Below are 19,718 nucleotides of genomic sequence, written 5' to 3' on the forward strand. Positions count from 1 at the left end.
GGTATGGGAGGGGTAGAAAGCAGGGGAGGTTGCGTTGGTGTCTAAGAGCATGATTATTTGAGCCGCGTCTTTCAAAATGGATGAATACTTTGAACAAAACCACCTGGGAAATCCACACCACATGAAAACATCTTACGATACACGTTACAGCATAACGTTGGTTTCACTACGAATAACATGGGGAAAGTGGATTTATGCTGAAGCACTAGCGTGTGGCTTTTTTAGTTGACAGTATAGCATTCTTTAACATGTGTGACTAGAGTTAGTTGTTAGGATTTTTTTTAGGAAAATTAATTTGAAGGTGTGTTACATGCTGCTTATGAGATTTTGTCGAAATTCACCAAAAGGTCGACATTTAAGAAGACCAGGATCTGGAAGAAAATCCAATACGTGGACAAATAAAGAATTCATAACGCGATTTCGTGATGAAAAACTGTTTAAACCGAATACTTGATTCCCATGCGTTGGTAGGGCCCAAAGCTAGTAATTTTTAATATTATAAAATAATACTTATAACTAATAGTTGTTTAGTTTTTTTTATTTTTTATGTTGGTAATCTAGTTGGTTTATATATCAGTAGCAACGCGTTTTAATGCATTTTAACTGTATTTCTCAATGTGAAATGTGTAAAAAATAAGGATGAGTCGAAGGTGTTCGAAGAGTTTCGGCGAAGGACAAAGTTTGACGTGAAAACCTGGACAAATCTCGAGATTAGTTGTGTCACATCTTGAAAATCAGTCCATTAGTGACTTATTATAAGACTGTATAGACTAAATATACGATAACAGGTATACAGTGTGACAAAACATTATAGTTGTTAAGTCAAAATATATTCGAATATATTAAATCTTATATATAAAATGGTGGGTTTCAAAAACAAAATAGAATTAGAGACTGAAGTCGGTTATGCGTGCTTATCTCAATCTTTTTAGATGATCATTTGGTGTTACAATACTAATGGTGTTGCCTAAGTACTGTACCTGCTTATCTGTATGATTTTAATTCATATCTGCAACATAATTCTCTATGACTAATATGATAGTCCAATTATTTTCGTCAAATTGTTGTAAAAGTTTGGATGACAACAACAATTTGGATTACATGGCGATGTAAATTGTACCATCAGATTAGTCAATACTTTTTTATTGAGGCGATCATTAGGACCACATGATCCTTTCTTACAATTAACCTCTTATGTACTAAATATAAACCGAACAATGCATTTTTATAAAACTTTTAAAACTATGAACAAAATAATAAGTAAAAACTAAAGTTATAAATCTTTGTCCCTAATATATAGCTTGAAAGTAAGTCAGTTTGTTGATACCGTTAATTTTAGCATAGACAAAAAGAATTCTTTTTGTCTATGATTTTAGACTACAATCTTAACATTGGAATAGAATATAGATACTATTCACTGTTCTAGTTTTCGAATGAATGAATCCATTAGGTACCAAAGTGATGTATTGTTTCGGTTCTACAAACTCTGATGATGCATGGGATATACAAGCGACTCTAGCATATTACTGAGGCTGCGTTGTGTTGATGAATTATACTGTTGTGGTGAGGTTTACATTGGTCACGGTCTGTTAACCCTTGCAGTATACATGGTATATAAACTAGTATATGTGCGGTTGTGTGATTAAGTTGGTAATCGTGGGTTTGAAAATCGCACTGATTCCTAACGTCCTACATGCAGTAATGGATAATTTGCTGTTGTTTGGATGTATCACAACCAAATAAGTTTTTATTTGTTTACCCCCAATAGCTTGAAATCTAATCCTAGGTTTGTTTTTTATCACTCTATACAGAAATTAGATATTTTCGAATACAGCTGATTTGATAGAAATTGTTTCCCAAATTTAGATCAAGAGCAAAAATTAGATGATTTCCCCTTGCTCTAAATTTACTTTCCCTTCCTGCCAATCATATTAATTGCCCAATGAGCATAACATTAAGCTTGTACAATATTAAAGTCGTTATGTAGGTTTGCCACAACCTTTTTGCTTTCATTTTTATTTTAAAATTATGTTAATTAGGAAATATAATGTTTTTAATTTTATTGGCGTCCCTTATTCTGTATATGAGAATTTTTGGGTCGCGATGAAAGTATCGCTAATAACTTGTAGGTACCAAAAGTGATTTCCCGGCAATTGTTCCAAAATTTGGTGTGAAACTTGAGCGCGCACCAAAAAAATCCTCTTTTGGTACTACTAATGACGTTTACTATTGTAGACATGTTGCAGAGTTTGTTTGTAGTTTATTCTACTCTATTCTTTCTTATATCTTGTATATGAAATGGGGAATTCCCACCAGTTTCAAAAAGTCATTACACTACAAACTATTGAAGAAGTTAAGTTAAGTTAGACTGTAGTAGCATAAATAAACTAATATAATAATACTAGCTTATCTATGCTTATAATCAGGATGAAGAATCCATCCATAACCACCTCCTCTGATACAGCACTGTCTCTCTCTACGCCTCTTATCTACCCATAATCCTCAGCGTCGCTAAGCCGAGTGACCGCAGGCAAAGCGGATCCGGAACCGCAGCCACATCCGGCCCCCCCCCCACTTCCGCTTCCCCTTATTCTCGTTAGTGACGTCTTATTGTTGTCAAAACTCATTGTCAACGAGGTCATTATTTATATACATAGATATTCATCAATATTGTCAAAATAAAGTATTCCATTCATATACTTCTGTAATTTGCATTTTTATGGTACAGCTCTTGTAGAATATATTTTTCGTCAGATAAAACAAAATTAAAAGTAATTCGTGCAACCATTATTTTTTTCGTGTTTGTATATTCACATACAGCACATAACTCTCCATATAAAATGTGTTGTTACAGAAATCTTTGGAATAAGCTATCTTTTAAATTACAGTGAACCTAGATTTACTGTAAGGAATCAATTATACATCCAATGGTAGAGGGCCTGGTTTGTTATAAGAATAGTTAGGACATTGGATTAGGACGTTATACCCTTACATAGCATTGGCCGGTACTCTGGTGGTTTCTCTTTTTGGAGGTCTGGAAACCATCAACAACCATTTCATTCCTCCCTTTGGTTCACACCTATTGTGTGCTCATTAGGAATATTATCTCAAACTGATAATTTCTTCGAATTTGTTGGAGGTCTGAAGACCATTAAAACCATCTTGTCCCTTCCTTTGGTCCACTACTACGAATTTTATACTCTGTGGGAACTTTTCCTGTAACAGCTTCTCCTCATCTATTGCAGTATCTGAAAACTCTAATATATGTTTTAATCTTCTTCTTCAGCCCACTCTTAAGTCCAATTGATAACCATTGTCATGATAGTTCCTCATCATCCTTTAAGGTCTAAAGACCATCATCAAACATCATCCCTTCCTTCGGTCCACTCCTAAGAATATTAGAAACATTTCCTCTGACAGTTTCCACTCATATGTTTAATATATCAAGACTTCAGTTCACTTTCCACCCTATAATAACACTTCCTCTTATTCCTGGTTCCCCATAATCTTTTGAGGGTTTTAAAGACAATCAATCCTTTCATCCCTTGTTTAGGTCCACTCCTATGAGTTATACTATACGGGAACATTTCCTCTGACAGTTAGGTCCGAAGACTTTCATCAATGTTACAATCTTCCACTTCAGTCCACTGTCATCTGCACCTGATAATTTCTTCTTTGAGGTGTGAAGACCATCATCAAACATCTTGTTCCTTCCTTTGACCCACTCCTAGGAGTCTTAAGCTCAGGGAACATTTCCTCTAACTTTTTCTCCTCGCCTGTTGCAGGTCTGAAGACTATCATCAACGCGCTGCTCCACTCGTTCCGACAGCTCGCTGAGGTCATGACCTTGACCATCTTTTGCCTGATGGTGTTCGCGCTGTTCGCTCTTCAGGTGTACATGGGCGAGCTTCGCAACAAGTGTGTTCTATCACCAGACAGGAACACCACGCATGAGGCTTGGAGGGAGTGAGTACATCTTACATTCTTAAATAGTCGCTAAAGTATTACAAAACCTACAAGATATGTCTACATTGCAGCAATACTATAGTCTATATGATGGAACCTATCTCTTGACCCTATGACTACCTGGAACTGGCCCGGGCCGTAAACTATTGGCCATTCCTCAGATAGACTTCTGGTTAGTAGAGAGGTTCCACCTTACAGACTGTAGTATCATATAATAAATAGGTTGGTGACTTCTTTTGTCCTTGTGTTTCCCCACATAAATTTCGAGACTGTGCGTGTAGTGTATCCAAAGTGAGAGGTGAGTCGGTACAGTATTAAAATGAATTAACCAGACAAGAGTATACTAAAGAAATTTAGTTGTGGCGTTTGTATACGTGAACCTGAAGATAAAGGGAAAATCCAATATCCATCCGCCTAACTAGATTTTCACTGAAATATATCCGTAAACATGCTAAATTTATTCCCTATTTTTGAAAAGTTTTGCGTAAAGAGTACTTAGGTTTGCTGCTACAGGGAAGGAACAAAATGTCTTTTTTACTAAAATCATAATATCTAAGTAAGAAACTATCCTCTTGTTGTATAGAATATTTCGTACATTTAATCGTCTTATGAAAAAGATCTGTAGCTCGGTAGTGATGCATTTCCCATTAGTGTGGACTGGTGTGACTTCCATTTCCTTCTTTTCAGTGTTGAGTTCAAATTTTCGTACTCGCTGATGGGTTGTTTCTATGACAATCTACAGATTTTCAATTTAAATTTTCATTATGTTTAATGAACATAAAAAGACGTGGTCTTATCATTCATTACAGTAAATAAAAGTATTTTCAGTGGAAAATTAGTATCATAGTTTTCAACGTGTTTATAGAAATTATTATTATTTTTCCACTCTATGATTTCTGACGAGCTACATAAAAACAATACGACTTTGTGATAAAAAATGTTCTTCATAAACTGTATTCATATTCATCTCAATACGCATACTTTACTTAATCACGTACAAAATTATTGGTTAGATTAATATCTAGTTTAGAGACAATAATAACAACTATTCCACAGGACTTAAAGACTTTGGTATTTTAATAAGGTCTATTAATATTTTTGATAGTTTAAAACAAGGTAAAATATCCCCACCGCAGCAAATCTGCAGACTAAGCAGATTTCATTTACATGGCTGGATTTCAACTAAAATATTCCATTTAAATTTTCAGATTTATTTCCTATTTAAATAACATTAATTTTGATCAGTGCTTAGGTTTCCTGCTACAGGTAAGGTATTGAGTTTTTTTTGTTGAAATTTGATTAAAATATATCCACAAATATATCCGCAAACTAAACTAAAACAGTTTATTTATTCTTAACAAGAATAACATGAGAATCTTAAAATTAACATTTTTTTTATTATCTCAGTAAACGTTAGACATAAAACAATGCTGCCAAATAATTAATTATTTATTTTTTAAGCTCTACAAAATGGTTTAGAAAGAAATTGTGAAATGCTTGTGTTTTAAGGGTCAAAATGGGAAAGACCAATTTTACCCCATACACCCCCGTTCCCAAAGTTTGATCATGCTGGTCGCGAACTCGTTCGAATAAACGTAGGATAACCCGTTTGTTCCAAACCTAATCATAATCGGATCATTTTAGCTCGACTTATCTATAATATATGTGTATATGAATTTGAACGGAGGGTGTTTTTGGCCTCTGGGGACCTCGAAACGAAAAAGTAAATCTGTCCCGGGTCTAGTTTTTACCATGAAACCTACGGTAATAGCTCATTCTCTATAAAGGAAATTCGGTAACAATTTTTGTCTTCTTAAAACAACGTAAGAGTCTCTGAAGATTTCTTAATGATTTCGTTTTAAGAATAAGAATATCTTTATTGTCATTAAATACAAACAAAAATTGTTTGTATTCAACTGTTTCTTCTTATGATGTATATTTTATGTCAGGTTTAACCGATTCAATCACATTTCAAATATCCCCCGTGCTATTTACTATCATAAACATGTTCACTTTAGTCAAAAGAAAAACTTATCAATTATTGTACTCAGTGTGAGATTATAGACTTAAAACTCCTATATTACTTTCGCTTTGGTGCGGTCGTAAAAAAAAACATAGTCACATGAAACAAGACCTTAGAAAACGTAAATATTCAAATAAACACGCTCTTTGTTTATTTTATCACATACTCCAGATCTAGAGTAAGAGGTTTCAACTGAAGAAAACAATCAGCAAAAAGTGTTGTTGGGGAAAATCTTGTCCCCAGAGATTACCAATTATGACGCTCACTTCTCAGAAGATTGCTTTTTGTAATTACATATTTGTCCAAAACGCAATGCTGGGGTTAAAACATGACCTAATTTATACACAGAATTCACTTTCTTAACTTTTAAAACTATGTGTTTTTAGCATATTGTTTCTATGTTCAGTTTGATTAAATTTGTATACATCCGTTTGTATTAATTTATTATACACAATTAGTGTAAATGTTAAACATAAATTTATATAATGCATTGACTATAAATAAGACATCCAGAGTCCTCAGATTTTGTTAAACACCTCATACTACTAAGTAACTAGACATATTTTTCTTTAAAAAATTCAGAATTTAAAATATACAACAACTTTAATAACATTTAACATTGGTTTTTAAAATAGTGAAGCCAAAACTAAAATATTTATACTGTACTCTAGAAACATGAAATTAATATTTCATTCTACATTGATGTTATATCAAATATAATAGAATCATTACTATACTGTCTTGATACGGATGTCAAATTCAAAGTTTGACTGAGAGAGCTTCCTTGGTTAGGATAGCAATGTGATGTTACCTTATTTTGGTCTTGTTTTTACTTTCCACTTTATTTTTGTGTGTAGTAGTTTTACTGAAAGATGTACTTATTATATATATGTTATATTTTGATATTATATTATATATACAAATATAATATAATATAAAGTATAAAATATAATATGTTATAAAATTAAGGTTAACTATAACGGGACATTTCTGATATTAAGTTGTACCACATTTATTTTTGTATTAGTTCAAATAGCAATGTGTAATCAGTAAAAGTAAATACTCTCCCTCCACTTATTTTTACAAAATTTATTAAACAAATCAAATTTAGATTTTCAATTGTTGTTTAGTATGTAGTCTATATCTCCAAATAAATGTTTGTTTATTTTTAATAGAATCCTGTTACATTTTATGTTGAATTCCGTCGTGTCTAAATCTTGAATGTAAGATCCTTTGGATATTAAATAATTGACAAGTACTATATTTAATATCTAACTACCACCTAATGCAATATGAATTGTTCCTAGACTATATGTCGGCCTCTATATTTTGAATAATGTATATTGGGTCAACAGAGTGCGGGTCATCGGTTCCTGTGGTCTTGGGTTCAAATCCCGCCAAATCACCAATGGATTTTATCCAAGTGATAATGCCTTAACCCCAAAGTCTAGCCTAAAGTAATGTAAAAAACGATCCCGTGCTCGTGCCTAGCGTATTAGGACAAAACATGATAATAAATATTGAGTGCCTACATTTTTCTAGCAGGCAATCTCAACTGTGTATCACTATTGACTTCTCAGAAATGAAGGCGTTTTTCATTTTAAACTTGCATTTTTCATGCAACTTACTGACGAAGTAAACAGGTTTTGTTCAAAAAATACATACATTATACATCTGTTCAACATTTTACTTCATAATCTTTATAGTTAACAGTTTTAATTTGATTTTTTTATTGAAATATAATTAAATTTTTATAACATAATAGTAGGCCTACTTCAGACGTTTTCGATTGAATTGTTAATATTAGTTTCAAACCACTACAAGGGGAATGATTTGATACGTGTACGATTATTCTCACGAGTTTTTCTAGCGTGGCTACCAACTGAGTACAGAAGAGAAAATGTGTTTCTTCAAATTTACTTTTAAAACCAATTACACACACTTGCTCTGCAAATTATTCAGGCAAATCTCAATCGTACTTATTGTTCCAATGAAAATATCTTGTGTATTTGTATTAAACTGTGTGGCATAATTAAAATTAATAACTTTATCGTATTGTAATCTTAGTCAATATGTAATAAGACCCAAAGGTTTTACCAAGAAAGAGTAAACAAACAATTACAAATATAAAAAGGCTCATGGGTGTTTAATATTTTAAATAAAATAAAATACTACACTTCAATTAAAGTTCGTGCTCATAGGAAAGGGTTTATTGATAAACTAATATTATTCCGGGAGGTTTCTCTTCAAGACCTTTCTTTCAAGGATGTGGTTGACAAGTGGGCGGCTTACTGTTGGCCACGGTTGTTATTTGCTGCATAAATAGATAATGGTTTTTAAAATGTCTGATTATAGTTCCTATGAACACGTAATGTATCCCTTGCAAGTATGCTTTATATTGTGTTAATGCTATTGAAACCCAAGTTTAAAGAAGAAACTAAAACTGTTTATATAAGGAAAATCACAGATAAAACTCACTTTATTTCCATACACATTCTATTGGGAACTGTTTTAGAATAATAAGTTTTAATTAAATAAATCAAATTGAAAATTGAAAACCATTTAATTAGGCATTGTATTTTACTATGATGTATTTTTGACATAATTTGCACATACTTTATACTCTAATGTGATAATGTTTTCAACAAACTGGATAAACTGGTTAACAAAATAAATAAACAACCATTCATAACCCATAGATAATTAATTGGGTGTTTTCAAAACAATCCCTTTAGGAGGCAACAGGAAATATAACAATGATAAATCGTTATAAAAATACTCTCTCTCGAGACACGTTGAGCCTTCTTTCAGGAAATTAAAACTTTATCTTTAGAAAAAGAAGGGAAAGCATAACTTGATTTTTAAGTTTTATTTTATATGACTAACTTTGAGATAGTTATGTTTAGTTTGTGTAGTACATCAGCATGTCTTACGAATTCTAATGGAAATATACCACAAAAGCATAGTACCTCTTTAAAGCGTATTGTTTACATTACAATCACATAATGCACAATCACATACAATACAATCAATTTGTAATAACTTTTTTACTAATACATTAAACTTATTATTATTTTTATTACTTTTTGAGTTATTTTTTTGAATTATATGTATTAAATGAATAGATTGACTTTGATGTGAAATAAATTTGTTAAAATGGCTTACCTTTATAATTCGTTTTCTGTGAACAAAATATGAAATTTTTGACATTTATTTAGTTCAATTTATGAACAAATTTATCAATTGTAATATTTGTATTTTAATAGTTAAATAGTGTCCAAACACTTAAAAGATATTAACTGTTTATCTGAGATGAATTCATTTACGTCTCTTTCTCGACTCTGTTTTAGTAATTTGGATCCATTTTACATTCATGACTGGATAATCTTGAATAAATAAAGTAACTAAAAAACTATTTTTGTATTAACTGTGTCATTATTGCATAGTATTTCATAACATTGTCTTGTTAGTGTTCTAAACTTTTCAGTTTGTCTTTGTTCTATCATTTTACCCTGTAAATAGCAAGAATCGTATAAATAGTTTTTAAACTATGGAGTTACCACTTCAATCCTATCCAGTCCTTGGAGGCTAGCGGCCATCTTGGATAGTTTCAAACAGCTGCTGAAGAGTTAATTATCTTCAAAAATAGTTTTTCAAATACCAAAGTGATTATAATGTAAATATCAAGTACACTGTGGGATTAGAAATGTTTGTTGTTTTGAATGTATTTCCAAGGAAGTCCATGGAAGCCAAAGGTGATTTTTTATTTACCCGCCATAAGAGCGATGTTATTTATGTTTTTTTCAAACAGCCGCTGAAGAGTTATTTACCACCTCAAAATATTTTTTTCAAATACCAAAGTGATCGTATTTTAATATCTAGTGAGATTAGAAATTTACTTTGTAGTTTTTTATTTGTTTTAGAACGTCTAGGCTCCAAGGACTCTTAACTTACTAACCCCAAATAATATACTAAGAGAATTAATGGCTTGTCTGGGTGACAAGTATATGATGTTGTATGGGATAAGACAAGATTTACACAAGAACCCTCACTAAAGAGAAGATTGTGTGAAAGTGGCAGGGTAAGCCGGGTTGTCCAGATAATTCCAGTTGAAGTCGTCGTCGCTTTCTTCTTGATTTTCGCCACTCTCTACAGATTATGGGAACTATTTCTTTTTACTTTTCTGGCGAAGTGTAATCTGAGTGGAATTATTATTGAATTCGTAGGATTTTATTTAAGTAATGATTTTTTGCAATTGTTTCAAACAAGTCAACTCAAGTACAACAACAAACAAAAAGTAGTCTTTATTTAGGTTTTATTTTGGAAAATGTCTTTGACTACTCGAAAAACCTCCTAATGAAAAAATGTATTTATAAAGCTTTAGAGTAGTTTAATTTAGGGTGGAATAGAATACATTCAAACCAGGCGATTAAAATTAATTGTTATTTATGTGTTGTGGTTTCTACGTCTTTGGAGTTTGTTCGTTTTTTGGTAAGGAATGAATGCAAACACTAGTTCTGTTACGTGTAACGTTGACCTTTTTTTAGATTTTTTCATGTTTAACATATAGTTGACTGAACTGACATCAAGTGTATCCTACACCGCTTACTGCTTTTTCATTTTTTATTGGCTTTTTCTGTGCTTACAATATTGATATGTACTTCACCATTTTCAAAGTATAATCCTCCAATTTATTTCAACTAATCTGTTATCAAATATCGTTCAATCGTCAATTTTCATCATTATAAACTTGATTAAAACAAAAAGTAGATTTATGTAAAAAATTATTGCACTAAAATTAAATTTAGTAAAAATTTTGCGAATAATCAGCAGTAAATGTAATAGGGTTAGAGCGTTTCCATTACTTCACTATTGGTTATGGGATAAAATTCCTCCACATTTCTATCTTCAAAAGACGATTAGAGGCAATATTGTCGAGCTGAGGAGTGGAGGATATAATCCTGGCTTTGCCAAGTGATCGTTTGCCTCAATGGGCTCCAGCTTGCCTCTTCATAGTGGCCGGTCTCTGCGGTATAAAGTCAAATAAATTACTTTTTAGTATAAGTTGTTTTTTAACACATACATGTAATCTTATCTTATTAATATTATAAATGTGAAAGTTTGTGTGTTTGTTTGTTTGTTTGTTTGAAGTTCAATCACGCATAAACCACTGGACGGATTGTGAAAGTTTGTGTGTGTGTTTGTTTGTTTGTGTGTTTGAAGTTCAATCACGCATAAACCACTGGACGGATTGTGAAAGTTTGTGTGTTTGTTTGTTTGTTTGTGTGTTTGAAGTTCAATAACGCATAAACCACTGGACGGATTGGGCTGAAATTTGGCATGATAGCTTACATGCCCGATTAACATATAGGCATATTCTTATCTCAAAAATCCTTTCGGGCTCCACCCCAGTGGCTCTGTAATTCCCCATGTTAACCTTATGAGTATTCCTATTTAAACGGAATTAAAGCATTTAGTCAGCTGTTTCAACTAAAATAAACGGTATCAGCATTCTGACACATACTTTCTCCCATAAGTTTGTCAACAACCTTTATCATGTGTAAGTAGTGAGAGTAAATATACGCAAATGGGATTTGTACAATTTTGTTCAGAATTTAAAGGACTATAACATGCTAAATTTTTATCAAAATCATTCGGGCCATTTTTGGGAAATCCGATTGTTCTGTTATTTTATGGGGGTTTTATGGGAAAATGACATAATTTACAATAACTTTTGAACCATAATTTTTACAGAAATGGGATTTGTACCATTTTGTTCAGAATGTAAAAGACTATAACATACTACATTTTTATCAAAATCGTTCGGGCCATTATTGGGAAAATCATATTTTTCCGTTATTTTATGAGGTTTTATGGGAAAATCCCCATTAAAAAAAAATTTCTAAAAAAATAAAAAAGACTATTAAAACTGTAAGGACTATAACATACAATGTTAAATCAAAGCTGGGTTTTTTTCTGTCATCCTATTTTTCATTTTTTATGGGGTTTTTATGGGAAAATAACATATTTGACCATAACTTTTGAACCATAATTTTTACAGATATGGGATTTGTACCATTTTATTCAGAATTTAAAGGGTTACAACATACTAAATTTTTATCAAAATCGTTCTGGCCGTTTTTGAGAAAATTCGATTTTTCCGGTTTTTTATGGGTTTTTATGGGAAAATCCCCATTAAAAACCCCCATGGATTAGAACCTACATACCAAATTTCATCGAAATCGGACCACAGGTGTGGTCTCTAGCTCTGTACACATCCAGACACACAGACACACACACGCACACACACACACACACACAGACAACACTTCGAAAACCACTTTTTTGGGTCCAGGGGGACCCAAAACGAATATATCCACTCAAAACTCAAACTCGAAAATTTTGACGAAAACAATACTTTCTCCATATACTATGGTATAGGGGAGAAAGTAAAAGTTGGTTCTATGATATGGAAAATCATTAAAAAGTTATAAGATTTACCAACAGCAGCACTATTTTTTTACATTTATGAAAACAGCTAATTAGAACTAAGCAGTAACAAAAAACTGTGATTCGCAATGAGAACTGTCCAAGTAAGATTGTTTACAGTTATGTTTATGTTTTTCATTTCATGAATAATTTGTGATATTTAGCGAATTGTTGATAATTTATTTTTCTCTATTGTTTAGGTGAAGTGGTAGAACATTATGGCTATGGTAGATGTGTAATACTAGAATACTGAAAATTTAAAAAAGCAAATTTTATCAAACTGTGTCCTCCCTTATTGCAAACGCAAAGCTATACTTAAATTCCAACCCCTTACGAAGGACGGGTACTCTGCTAGTAGAAAATATAGCTAGAAATTAATTTAATTAACACTAAAATCCTTACAGGTTTATTGGTTAATAACTGTCAGGAAAACTCAATATGGGGTCACAAATGGTTTTAGACTGTAAAAATGTTGAGTACTTGAAGGCTAGACGTTCTAAATCGTAAAACAATTAAAAGCTACAAAGAAATTTCTAATCCCACGGTTTAGTAGATATTTAAATAATATTATTCATTCTGATAGCCCCTGGACTACGAATAATGACTTTATAGGCTTACCTCCGTAAGTAGTCCAAAATTGTGTCTTAATTCAACTAATGTTGATCAAAGCTGACATGTTTCGTTGCATTGCAACTGTCACCACTCATAATCTTTACTTTGGTTGTTGCTTTTGTGTTTTATATTTAATATCATATGTTCAGCTGTTTAGTGTTTATTTATATTTTGTAAACAAATATTCAATTACATTCTGTAGTTCAACCAAACAAGACCTATCTCTTCTCTTTCTTTTTATAATATACTGTTACCATATCAAATTACCAACAACCTGCGTTCTGCCAACAATAATATTTAACTATGATGTCCTCCTCCGGTTTGGAAGTGGTGGAGGATAAAACCAATAATATTAGTGATGGCGGGGGCAGCAATGTTAACAATGGTCCTTCGCAAGAAATAACGAGCCAACCTATGGATGATATGAATTCGTTGAGCCTGAGAGGTAGGAATATAAGAAGACCTGAGAGCAGAGTAGATAAACAAAAATCATTGAGAAACAAATCAATTAGATCCTCGAGAAAAACAGAAGCTGAAGATGAGCTACAAGAACTAATTGATTTACAAGAGATTGAGAGGGAGAAGGAACGATTAGAACAAGAATTTAAGATCAAGGAAATGGAAGAACAAAAGAAAATGGAAATGGAAAAAGCAAAAATGGAACTTGAACGAAAACTTAAGGAATTAGACAGACTGAATATCTTAAAATCCAAAGAAAATGAAATCAGAAAATCAAGTTCATCTCATAGTGGATCAATTCTGTCAAGATTGAGTGTCACATCATCTCACCACAGGACTTCAGATTGGATTACAAAGCACGGTCACTACAACGAAAAACCAGGATCAACCTTGAATGATCGTCCGGGATGTTCTAGAGAAAATCCGAAGAAAGAAGAGACAGTCCCACACGGTCAGGACAACCAACAGAGACGAGATGCTTCTGTGAATTCACGTAAGGAATCAATTCCAGGAGAAAAAAGTAAGTCCAACACTGTCAAATTTAAACTCTAATCTTGAAAATGGAAATAATTTGAACCTTAAGACTTTGTTTTCACGACAACTATTAACAAAGAGGTTCCTATTTTTGATGGTAATCCTGTTGAATGGCCTCATTTTATTTCAGAGTTAAAGAGAACTTCATCACTTTGTGAATTCACTGATGATGAAAACTTGATTAGATTACGTTATGCTTTGAAAGGAGAGGCTAGGGAATGCGTAGAGTCACTTTTGATGGTGCCTGGTAACTTAAATACAGTATTAAATCGTTTGGAAAATAAATTTGGAAGACCGGACCTAATAATAAGTAATTTAATTGGGAAATTAGAATCAGTTATGTTGAAGTTTAATGGAGCAAATGAATGCAATCTAGAAAAACTGGCAGATCATATTGAAAATCTTGTAAGTACAGTAGAATTGGTAGATAAGCCAGAGTACTTGTTTAATCCCATATTGGTAAATCAAATGACGAGTAAACTTAATAATAGTTTGAAGTTACAATGGGGAGAGTATCTAAATGAGTTGGGGAATGACTGTATCGATCTAAAGACATTCAGTATTTGGTTGCGTAAGAAATCAGATGCATTTTTACGTGTAAACACTAACTTTTCTCAACATAAATTTCATGACATTACAACTTACAAGAGAGATGTATCGATTGGAAACAATACAGGAATAAGGAGTTTTGAAAATAAATTAAGTTATAGTTCTGAAAACAAGTGTTTAGTGTGTAAAGACCAACATTTGTTGTTCCAATGTAAAAAGTTTAAAGAACTATCTGTAGATGAACGGGTTAAATGGGCATTATCTGAGGGAATTTGTTTTCTTTGTCTGAAGAAAGGTCATACAGCACCCAGTTGTAAGAGTAAGGAGAGTTGTAAAAAATGTAAGAAACGCCATAATACTTTTCTACACCTCCCAAATAAGATTGATTCTGGTACTAGTAATGTAATAAACTCACCAAATAAAGACCAAGTTTTGCTGCGTATTCTTCCAGTCAAACTTCATGGACCTAAGGGAGATCTGGAAACTTATGCGTTCTTAGACGATGGTTCAACATTGACATTAGTAGAAGAGGAAATTGCAGGTAAATTGGGAATTGAGGGTCCAGCTTCTGAGTTGATTATGCAGTGGTCAAACGATGTGACTAGGTCTGAGGGAAGTTCCATGAAAATATCTCTTAATATTTCGGGACTTGAAGATAATGCTAAAAAGTATTATTTGAATAATGTAAGAACAGTAAAAGATTTGTCACTTCCAATTCAGTCGATTAATATGGAACATCCTTCAGTTAAGTGGAAACACTTAAATAAGATCAAAGTCTCTTCTTTCAAAAATGCTAAGCCTACCATTCTAATTGGCCAAGACAATTGGCCTCTCCTTGTCTCTAGGAATGTTGTACATGGTCCATGGCGTGGTCCAGCAGTAAGTAAGACACTTTTAGGTTGGGTTGTTCATGGAATAGTTTCTGATAGGAAAGAAAATACAACATCACAACAAGAACATGTATTCCATCATGTAAATTTAATCGAAGAAGATGAGTTGGTAGAGCCAAGAGACTGTTGTAAAGAGCTTAGAAATTTAGTTGGCAAATCCTTAGGTGAAAATTGGCAAGATGACGTGAATGACAACGAACTACTGTCTGAAGAGGATAGAAGAGCCGAAGATATATTTCAGAAAACTACAAAGAAGGTAGGAGATCGATGGGAAACAGGTCTATTGTGGAAAGAAAATTTTGATTTACCGAACAATTACTCTATGGCTAGACAAAGATTATGCAATCTGGAAAGAAGAATGGATAAAGATAAAGAATTTGGTGAAAAATATGTACAGAAAATGGAGGAATATATTACCAAAAGGTTATGCCACAGAAAGAACTTTGGAAGAAACAAGACTATGTCGATTTTTAAGCCCGCTACACACGGTCAGTTCGGTGTGTCAGTTTGGTGTGTTCATTTCTAACTGTCACTTCTAACTGAACGCAGCATTTGCATCCACACGGTCAGTTCGGTGTGTCAGTTCAACGTGCTACCTGGGGGTGAAATCCTCCCAGGTACGCTTCCCTTCCTGGGAAGTCGTACTCGTTCGTATGTATTTTCATAACAATGTTTATTTTCCTACACACGACAGATTTGTTGATGATGAAATGGATCTCATTCACCTTTCCCACAATACCTAAAAGAATTATATGATTACTAAAGTTATTATTTGTTGTGAATTGTATGACTTAAATTACAATAAACAAACTGTAAACAAAAAATGACATCTACAGTACACCGGACAGAACTAACAAATAAATTTTCTTCAGCTTATTCTTAAGTATGAGAATTCTACTAAGGAAGTGTGTTTTATCTATGGTATAGGTTATATAATGACGCTGCGTATGCTCAAATGCTAAAATTTGACTAACTGAACTGACGCAGCGGTACACACGCTCACTTCGGACTGACATCAGTTCGGTGTGTCACACCGAAATGATGAATTTTCATCAGTCCATCAGTTCAGTTTTTTTATGTGAGCTCACATCAATTTGGCGTACACACGATCAGTTCGGTGTGTCAGTTCGATGTGAACACACCAAACTGACACACCGAACTGACCGTGTGTAGCGGGCTTCAGAAAAGGTATGGTACCTCCCACACCTTGGAGTTGTAAATCCTAAAAAACCTGGAAAATTCCGGATTTGCTTCGACGCTGCTGCAAAATGTAAAGGTGTTAGTCTGAATGACGCTTTGCTAAAAGGACCTGACTTATTTGTTGATATTCTTGGGCTGATATTCAGGTTCCGTCAACACAAAATAGCAATGACAGCAGATATAAGAGAAATGTTCCCACAGATAATGATTAGACCAGAAGATCAATTAGCACAACAATTTCTTTGGAGAGGATTTAATAGAGAAACTGAGCCAAAAGTATACATCATGAGAAGAATGATATTTGGCGCAGTGTGTTCACCTTTTTCTGCTCAAAAGGTCAGAAATACAAATGCTCTAGAACAGATCCAGTCATATCCGGAAGCTTGTGAAACTATATTGAGAGATCACTACATGGACGATTATGTTGGAAGCTGTCCATCAGAAGCGGAGGCACTGAAGCTAGTAGAAGGAGTAATGGGCGTTCATGCCAAAGGTGGTTTTGTTATCTGCGGATGGGTTAGCAACAGTAACACAGTTTTGGATAGCATTCCAGAAGATCTTAAATCAACACCTGGTAAAGAAGCCAAGGTTTTGGGAATCAAATGGAAACCAGGCAATGATTACCTCAAGATTGATTGCAATAGAAGCATCGATTTAAGTCAAAACAGCAAAGAGAAGCCACTAACGAAAAGAGAAGCACTGAAATTAGTACTACAAATATTTGATCCTTTAGGTTGGGCTGCACTTTATTTGGCTGAGGGGAAAAGAATCATGCAGGAAATATGGAGAAGTGGGATAGGATGGGATGATATTATTCCTGAAAACTTGGTACTGATGTGGGAAACCTGGTATACCAGTCTTCAAAGAGTGGTTGATTTGGAAATACCTCGTTGTTATGGAAGCGGCCTTCACGATTGTGACGATATTCAGTTGCATGTCTTTTGTGACGCAAGCGAAAAAACTTATGCAGCAGTAGCTTATATAAGGACAACCAAGGGAAACAATATTGAAGTTAGTTTAGTTGCCAGCAGACACAGAGTTGCCCCACTTAAAGTTATAACAATACCAAGACTTGAACTTATGGCTGCTATTCTGGGATGCAAACTTCGAAATGTCGTTCTTCGGGAACACTCTATTCAATTTGATCAAGTTGTAATGTGGTCAGATTCAAAAACAGTAATCCTATGGGTAAGAGACGATGAGAGAAAGTTCAAAACATTCGTGGCCAACAGATTAACCAAAATAAAAGAAGATACTGAACCGAAGGAATGGAGATGGGTTCCGTCTGAAGAAAACACAGCTGATTATGCAACTAAGACAAGAGAAATCAACGAACACGTAGAAAACCAATGGTTCAATGGTCCCAGTTTCCTGCGTGAACCAGAAAAGTTTTGGCCTCAAGAGGATTTCAGCACAAAATACCAACCACTACCTGAAATCAAAAAGAGATATGTTGGCCTGACGACTGAAACTGTAAATCCAACAATTTTACCGGACATTACGCGTTTTTCATCTTACAGTAAATTATTGAATGCAACTGCGGCTTTATTTAGATTTGCAAAAATCTGGAAGAAACTGTTACCTAAGGGTTCAACAGTAACAGCCTCTGAGTTGACAGATGCAGAAACTCTTTGGATTAAGAAAAGTCAAATGGACAGCTTTGAAAAGGAAATATCAACACTCCAAGCAGGCTTTCAAATAGAGGGATCATCAAAGTTTGACAAAATAACTCCCTTCCTGGATGAAGATGGAATTCTTCGAGTTCGAGGACGACTGGAAAATGCAGAATGTCTAACATTTGAAACAAAACATCCAATTATATTGGACCCAGAACACCGTTTTACAAAACTGTTGATTGACAAATACCATACGATGAATTTTCACCAAGGGCAAGAGACTGTTGTTAATGAAGTTCGACAACGTTACTGGATTTTTCGTCTGATAAAAGCAGTAAGGAGTAGCTGGAATCGGTGTAAACTCTGTGCTTTACGAAGAGCTAAACCCTTACAACCTAGAATGGGAGATTTACCAGAAGCAAGAATCACAGCACATGTAACTCCCTTCTTTAATACTGGAGTAGATTATTTTGGTCCAATAACAGTCACTGTTGGTAGGAGACACGAGAAGAGATATGGAGTTTTATTCACATGTCTTAGTACTCGAGCTATACATTTAGAGATAGCTCATTCTCTAACTAGTGACTCCACTGTAATGGCAGTAAGAAGATTCATCGCAAGAAGAGGTTCACCAAAAAATATTTATTCAGATAACGGGACAAACTTACGAAAAGCAAATAAAGAAATCAAAGAAGCTTTGGAGGAGTTAAAACAATCCAAGATAGAGTCCAAACTTGCACCTAATGGTATCACCTGGCGATTCATACCACCAGCAGCTCCTCACATGGGTGGAGCGTGGGAGCGGTTAATTAAAACTGTAATAATTGCCTTACAAACTTGTCTAACAGAAAGATTTCCAAAGGATGAAGTGTTACAGACAGTGTTTGCCGAAGTTGAGAATGTGGTGAATAGCAGACTATTGACACGAGTTTCAACAGACCCAAATGATGATGAAAGCCTAACTCCCAATCACTTTCTCATAGGAAGGTCAGGTGCAAAATCTCCTTGCACAAAAATACCAGAGAAGACCAGACTTCGCAAATCTTGGAAAGTTAGCCAGCAAATTACTGACAAGTTTTGGCAGAGATGGATAAAGGAATATCTACCACAGGTAAATTATAGACCGAAATGGTTTAAAGAAGCCGTGCCTATTGAAGAAGGAGAATTGGTGCTAATTACAGATCCGAACGGAGCTAGGTCTGATTGGAAAAAAGGCATTGTATTTAAAACATACCCTGGAAAAGACAATCAAGTGCGAGTGGTTGACCTCAAGACCGACTGCGGAATTCTGCGACGTCCAGCAACAAAAATTTGCAGAATTACACATCATGAAAACTTGTAAACTAAAAGAAAATGTATAGTTCTCTGAGGTGGAAGAAT

General features: G+C 33.9%; 1 protein-coding gene across 1 annotated transcript in view; it reads left to right on the top strand.

Annotated features, from left to right (window-relative positions):
* The window catches only part of LOC128996508 (sodium channel protein 60E-like), a 317,588-nt gene that overhangs the window by 229,141 nt on the left and 68,729 nt on the right, over positions 1 to 19,718 (top strand). The window contains exon 5 of the mRNA XM_054421885.1: positions 3,786 to 3,966. Within this exon, the coding sequence (XP_054277860.1) occupies positions 3,786 to 3,966 (181 nt within the window). The remainder of the gene's footprint in view (positions 1 to 3,785; positions 3,967 to 19,718) is intronic.

Source organism: Macrosteles quadrilineatus, unplaced genomic scaffold (assembly GCF_028750875.1).
Source record: "Macrosteles quadrilineatus isolate MER2022 unplaced genomic scaffold, UCM_ALF_1.0 Scaffold_6__1_contigs__length_79288215, whole genome shotgun sequence".
Taxonomy (NCBI): Eukaryota; Metazoa; Arthropoda; class Insecta; order Hemiptera; family Cicadellidae; genus Macrosteles; species Macrosteles quadrilineatus.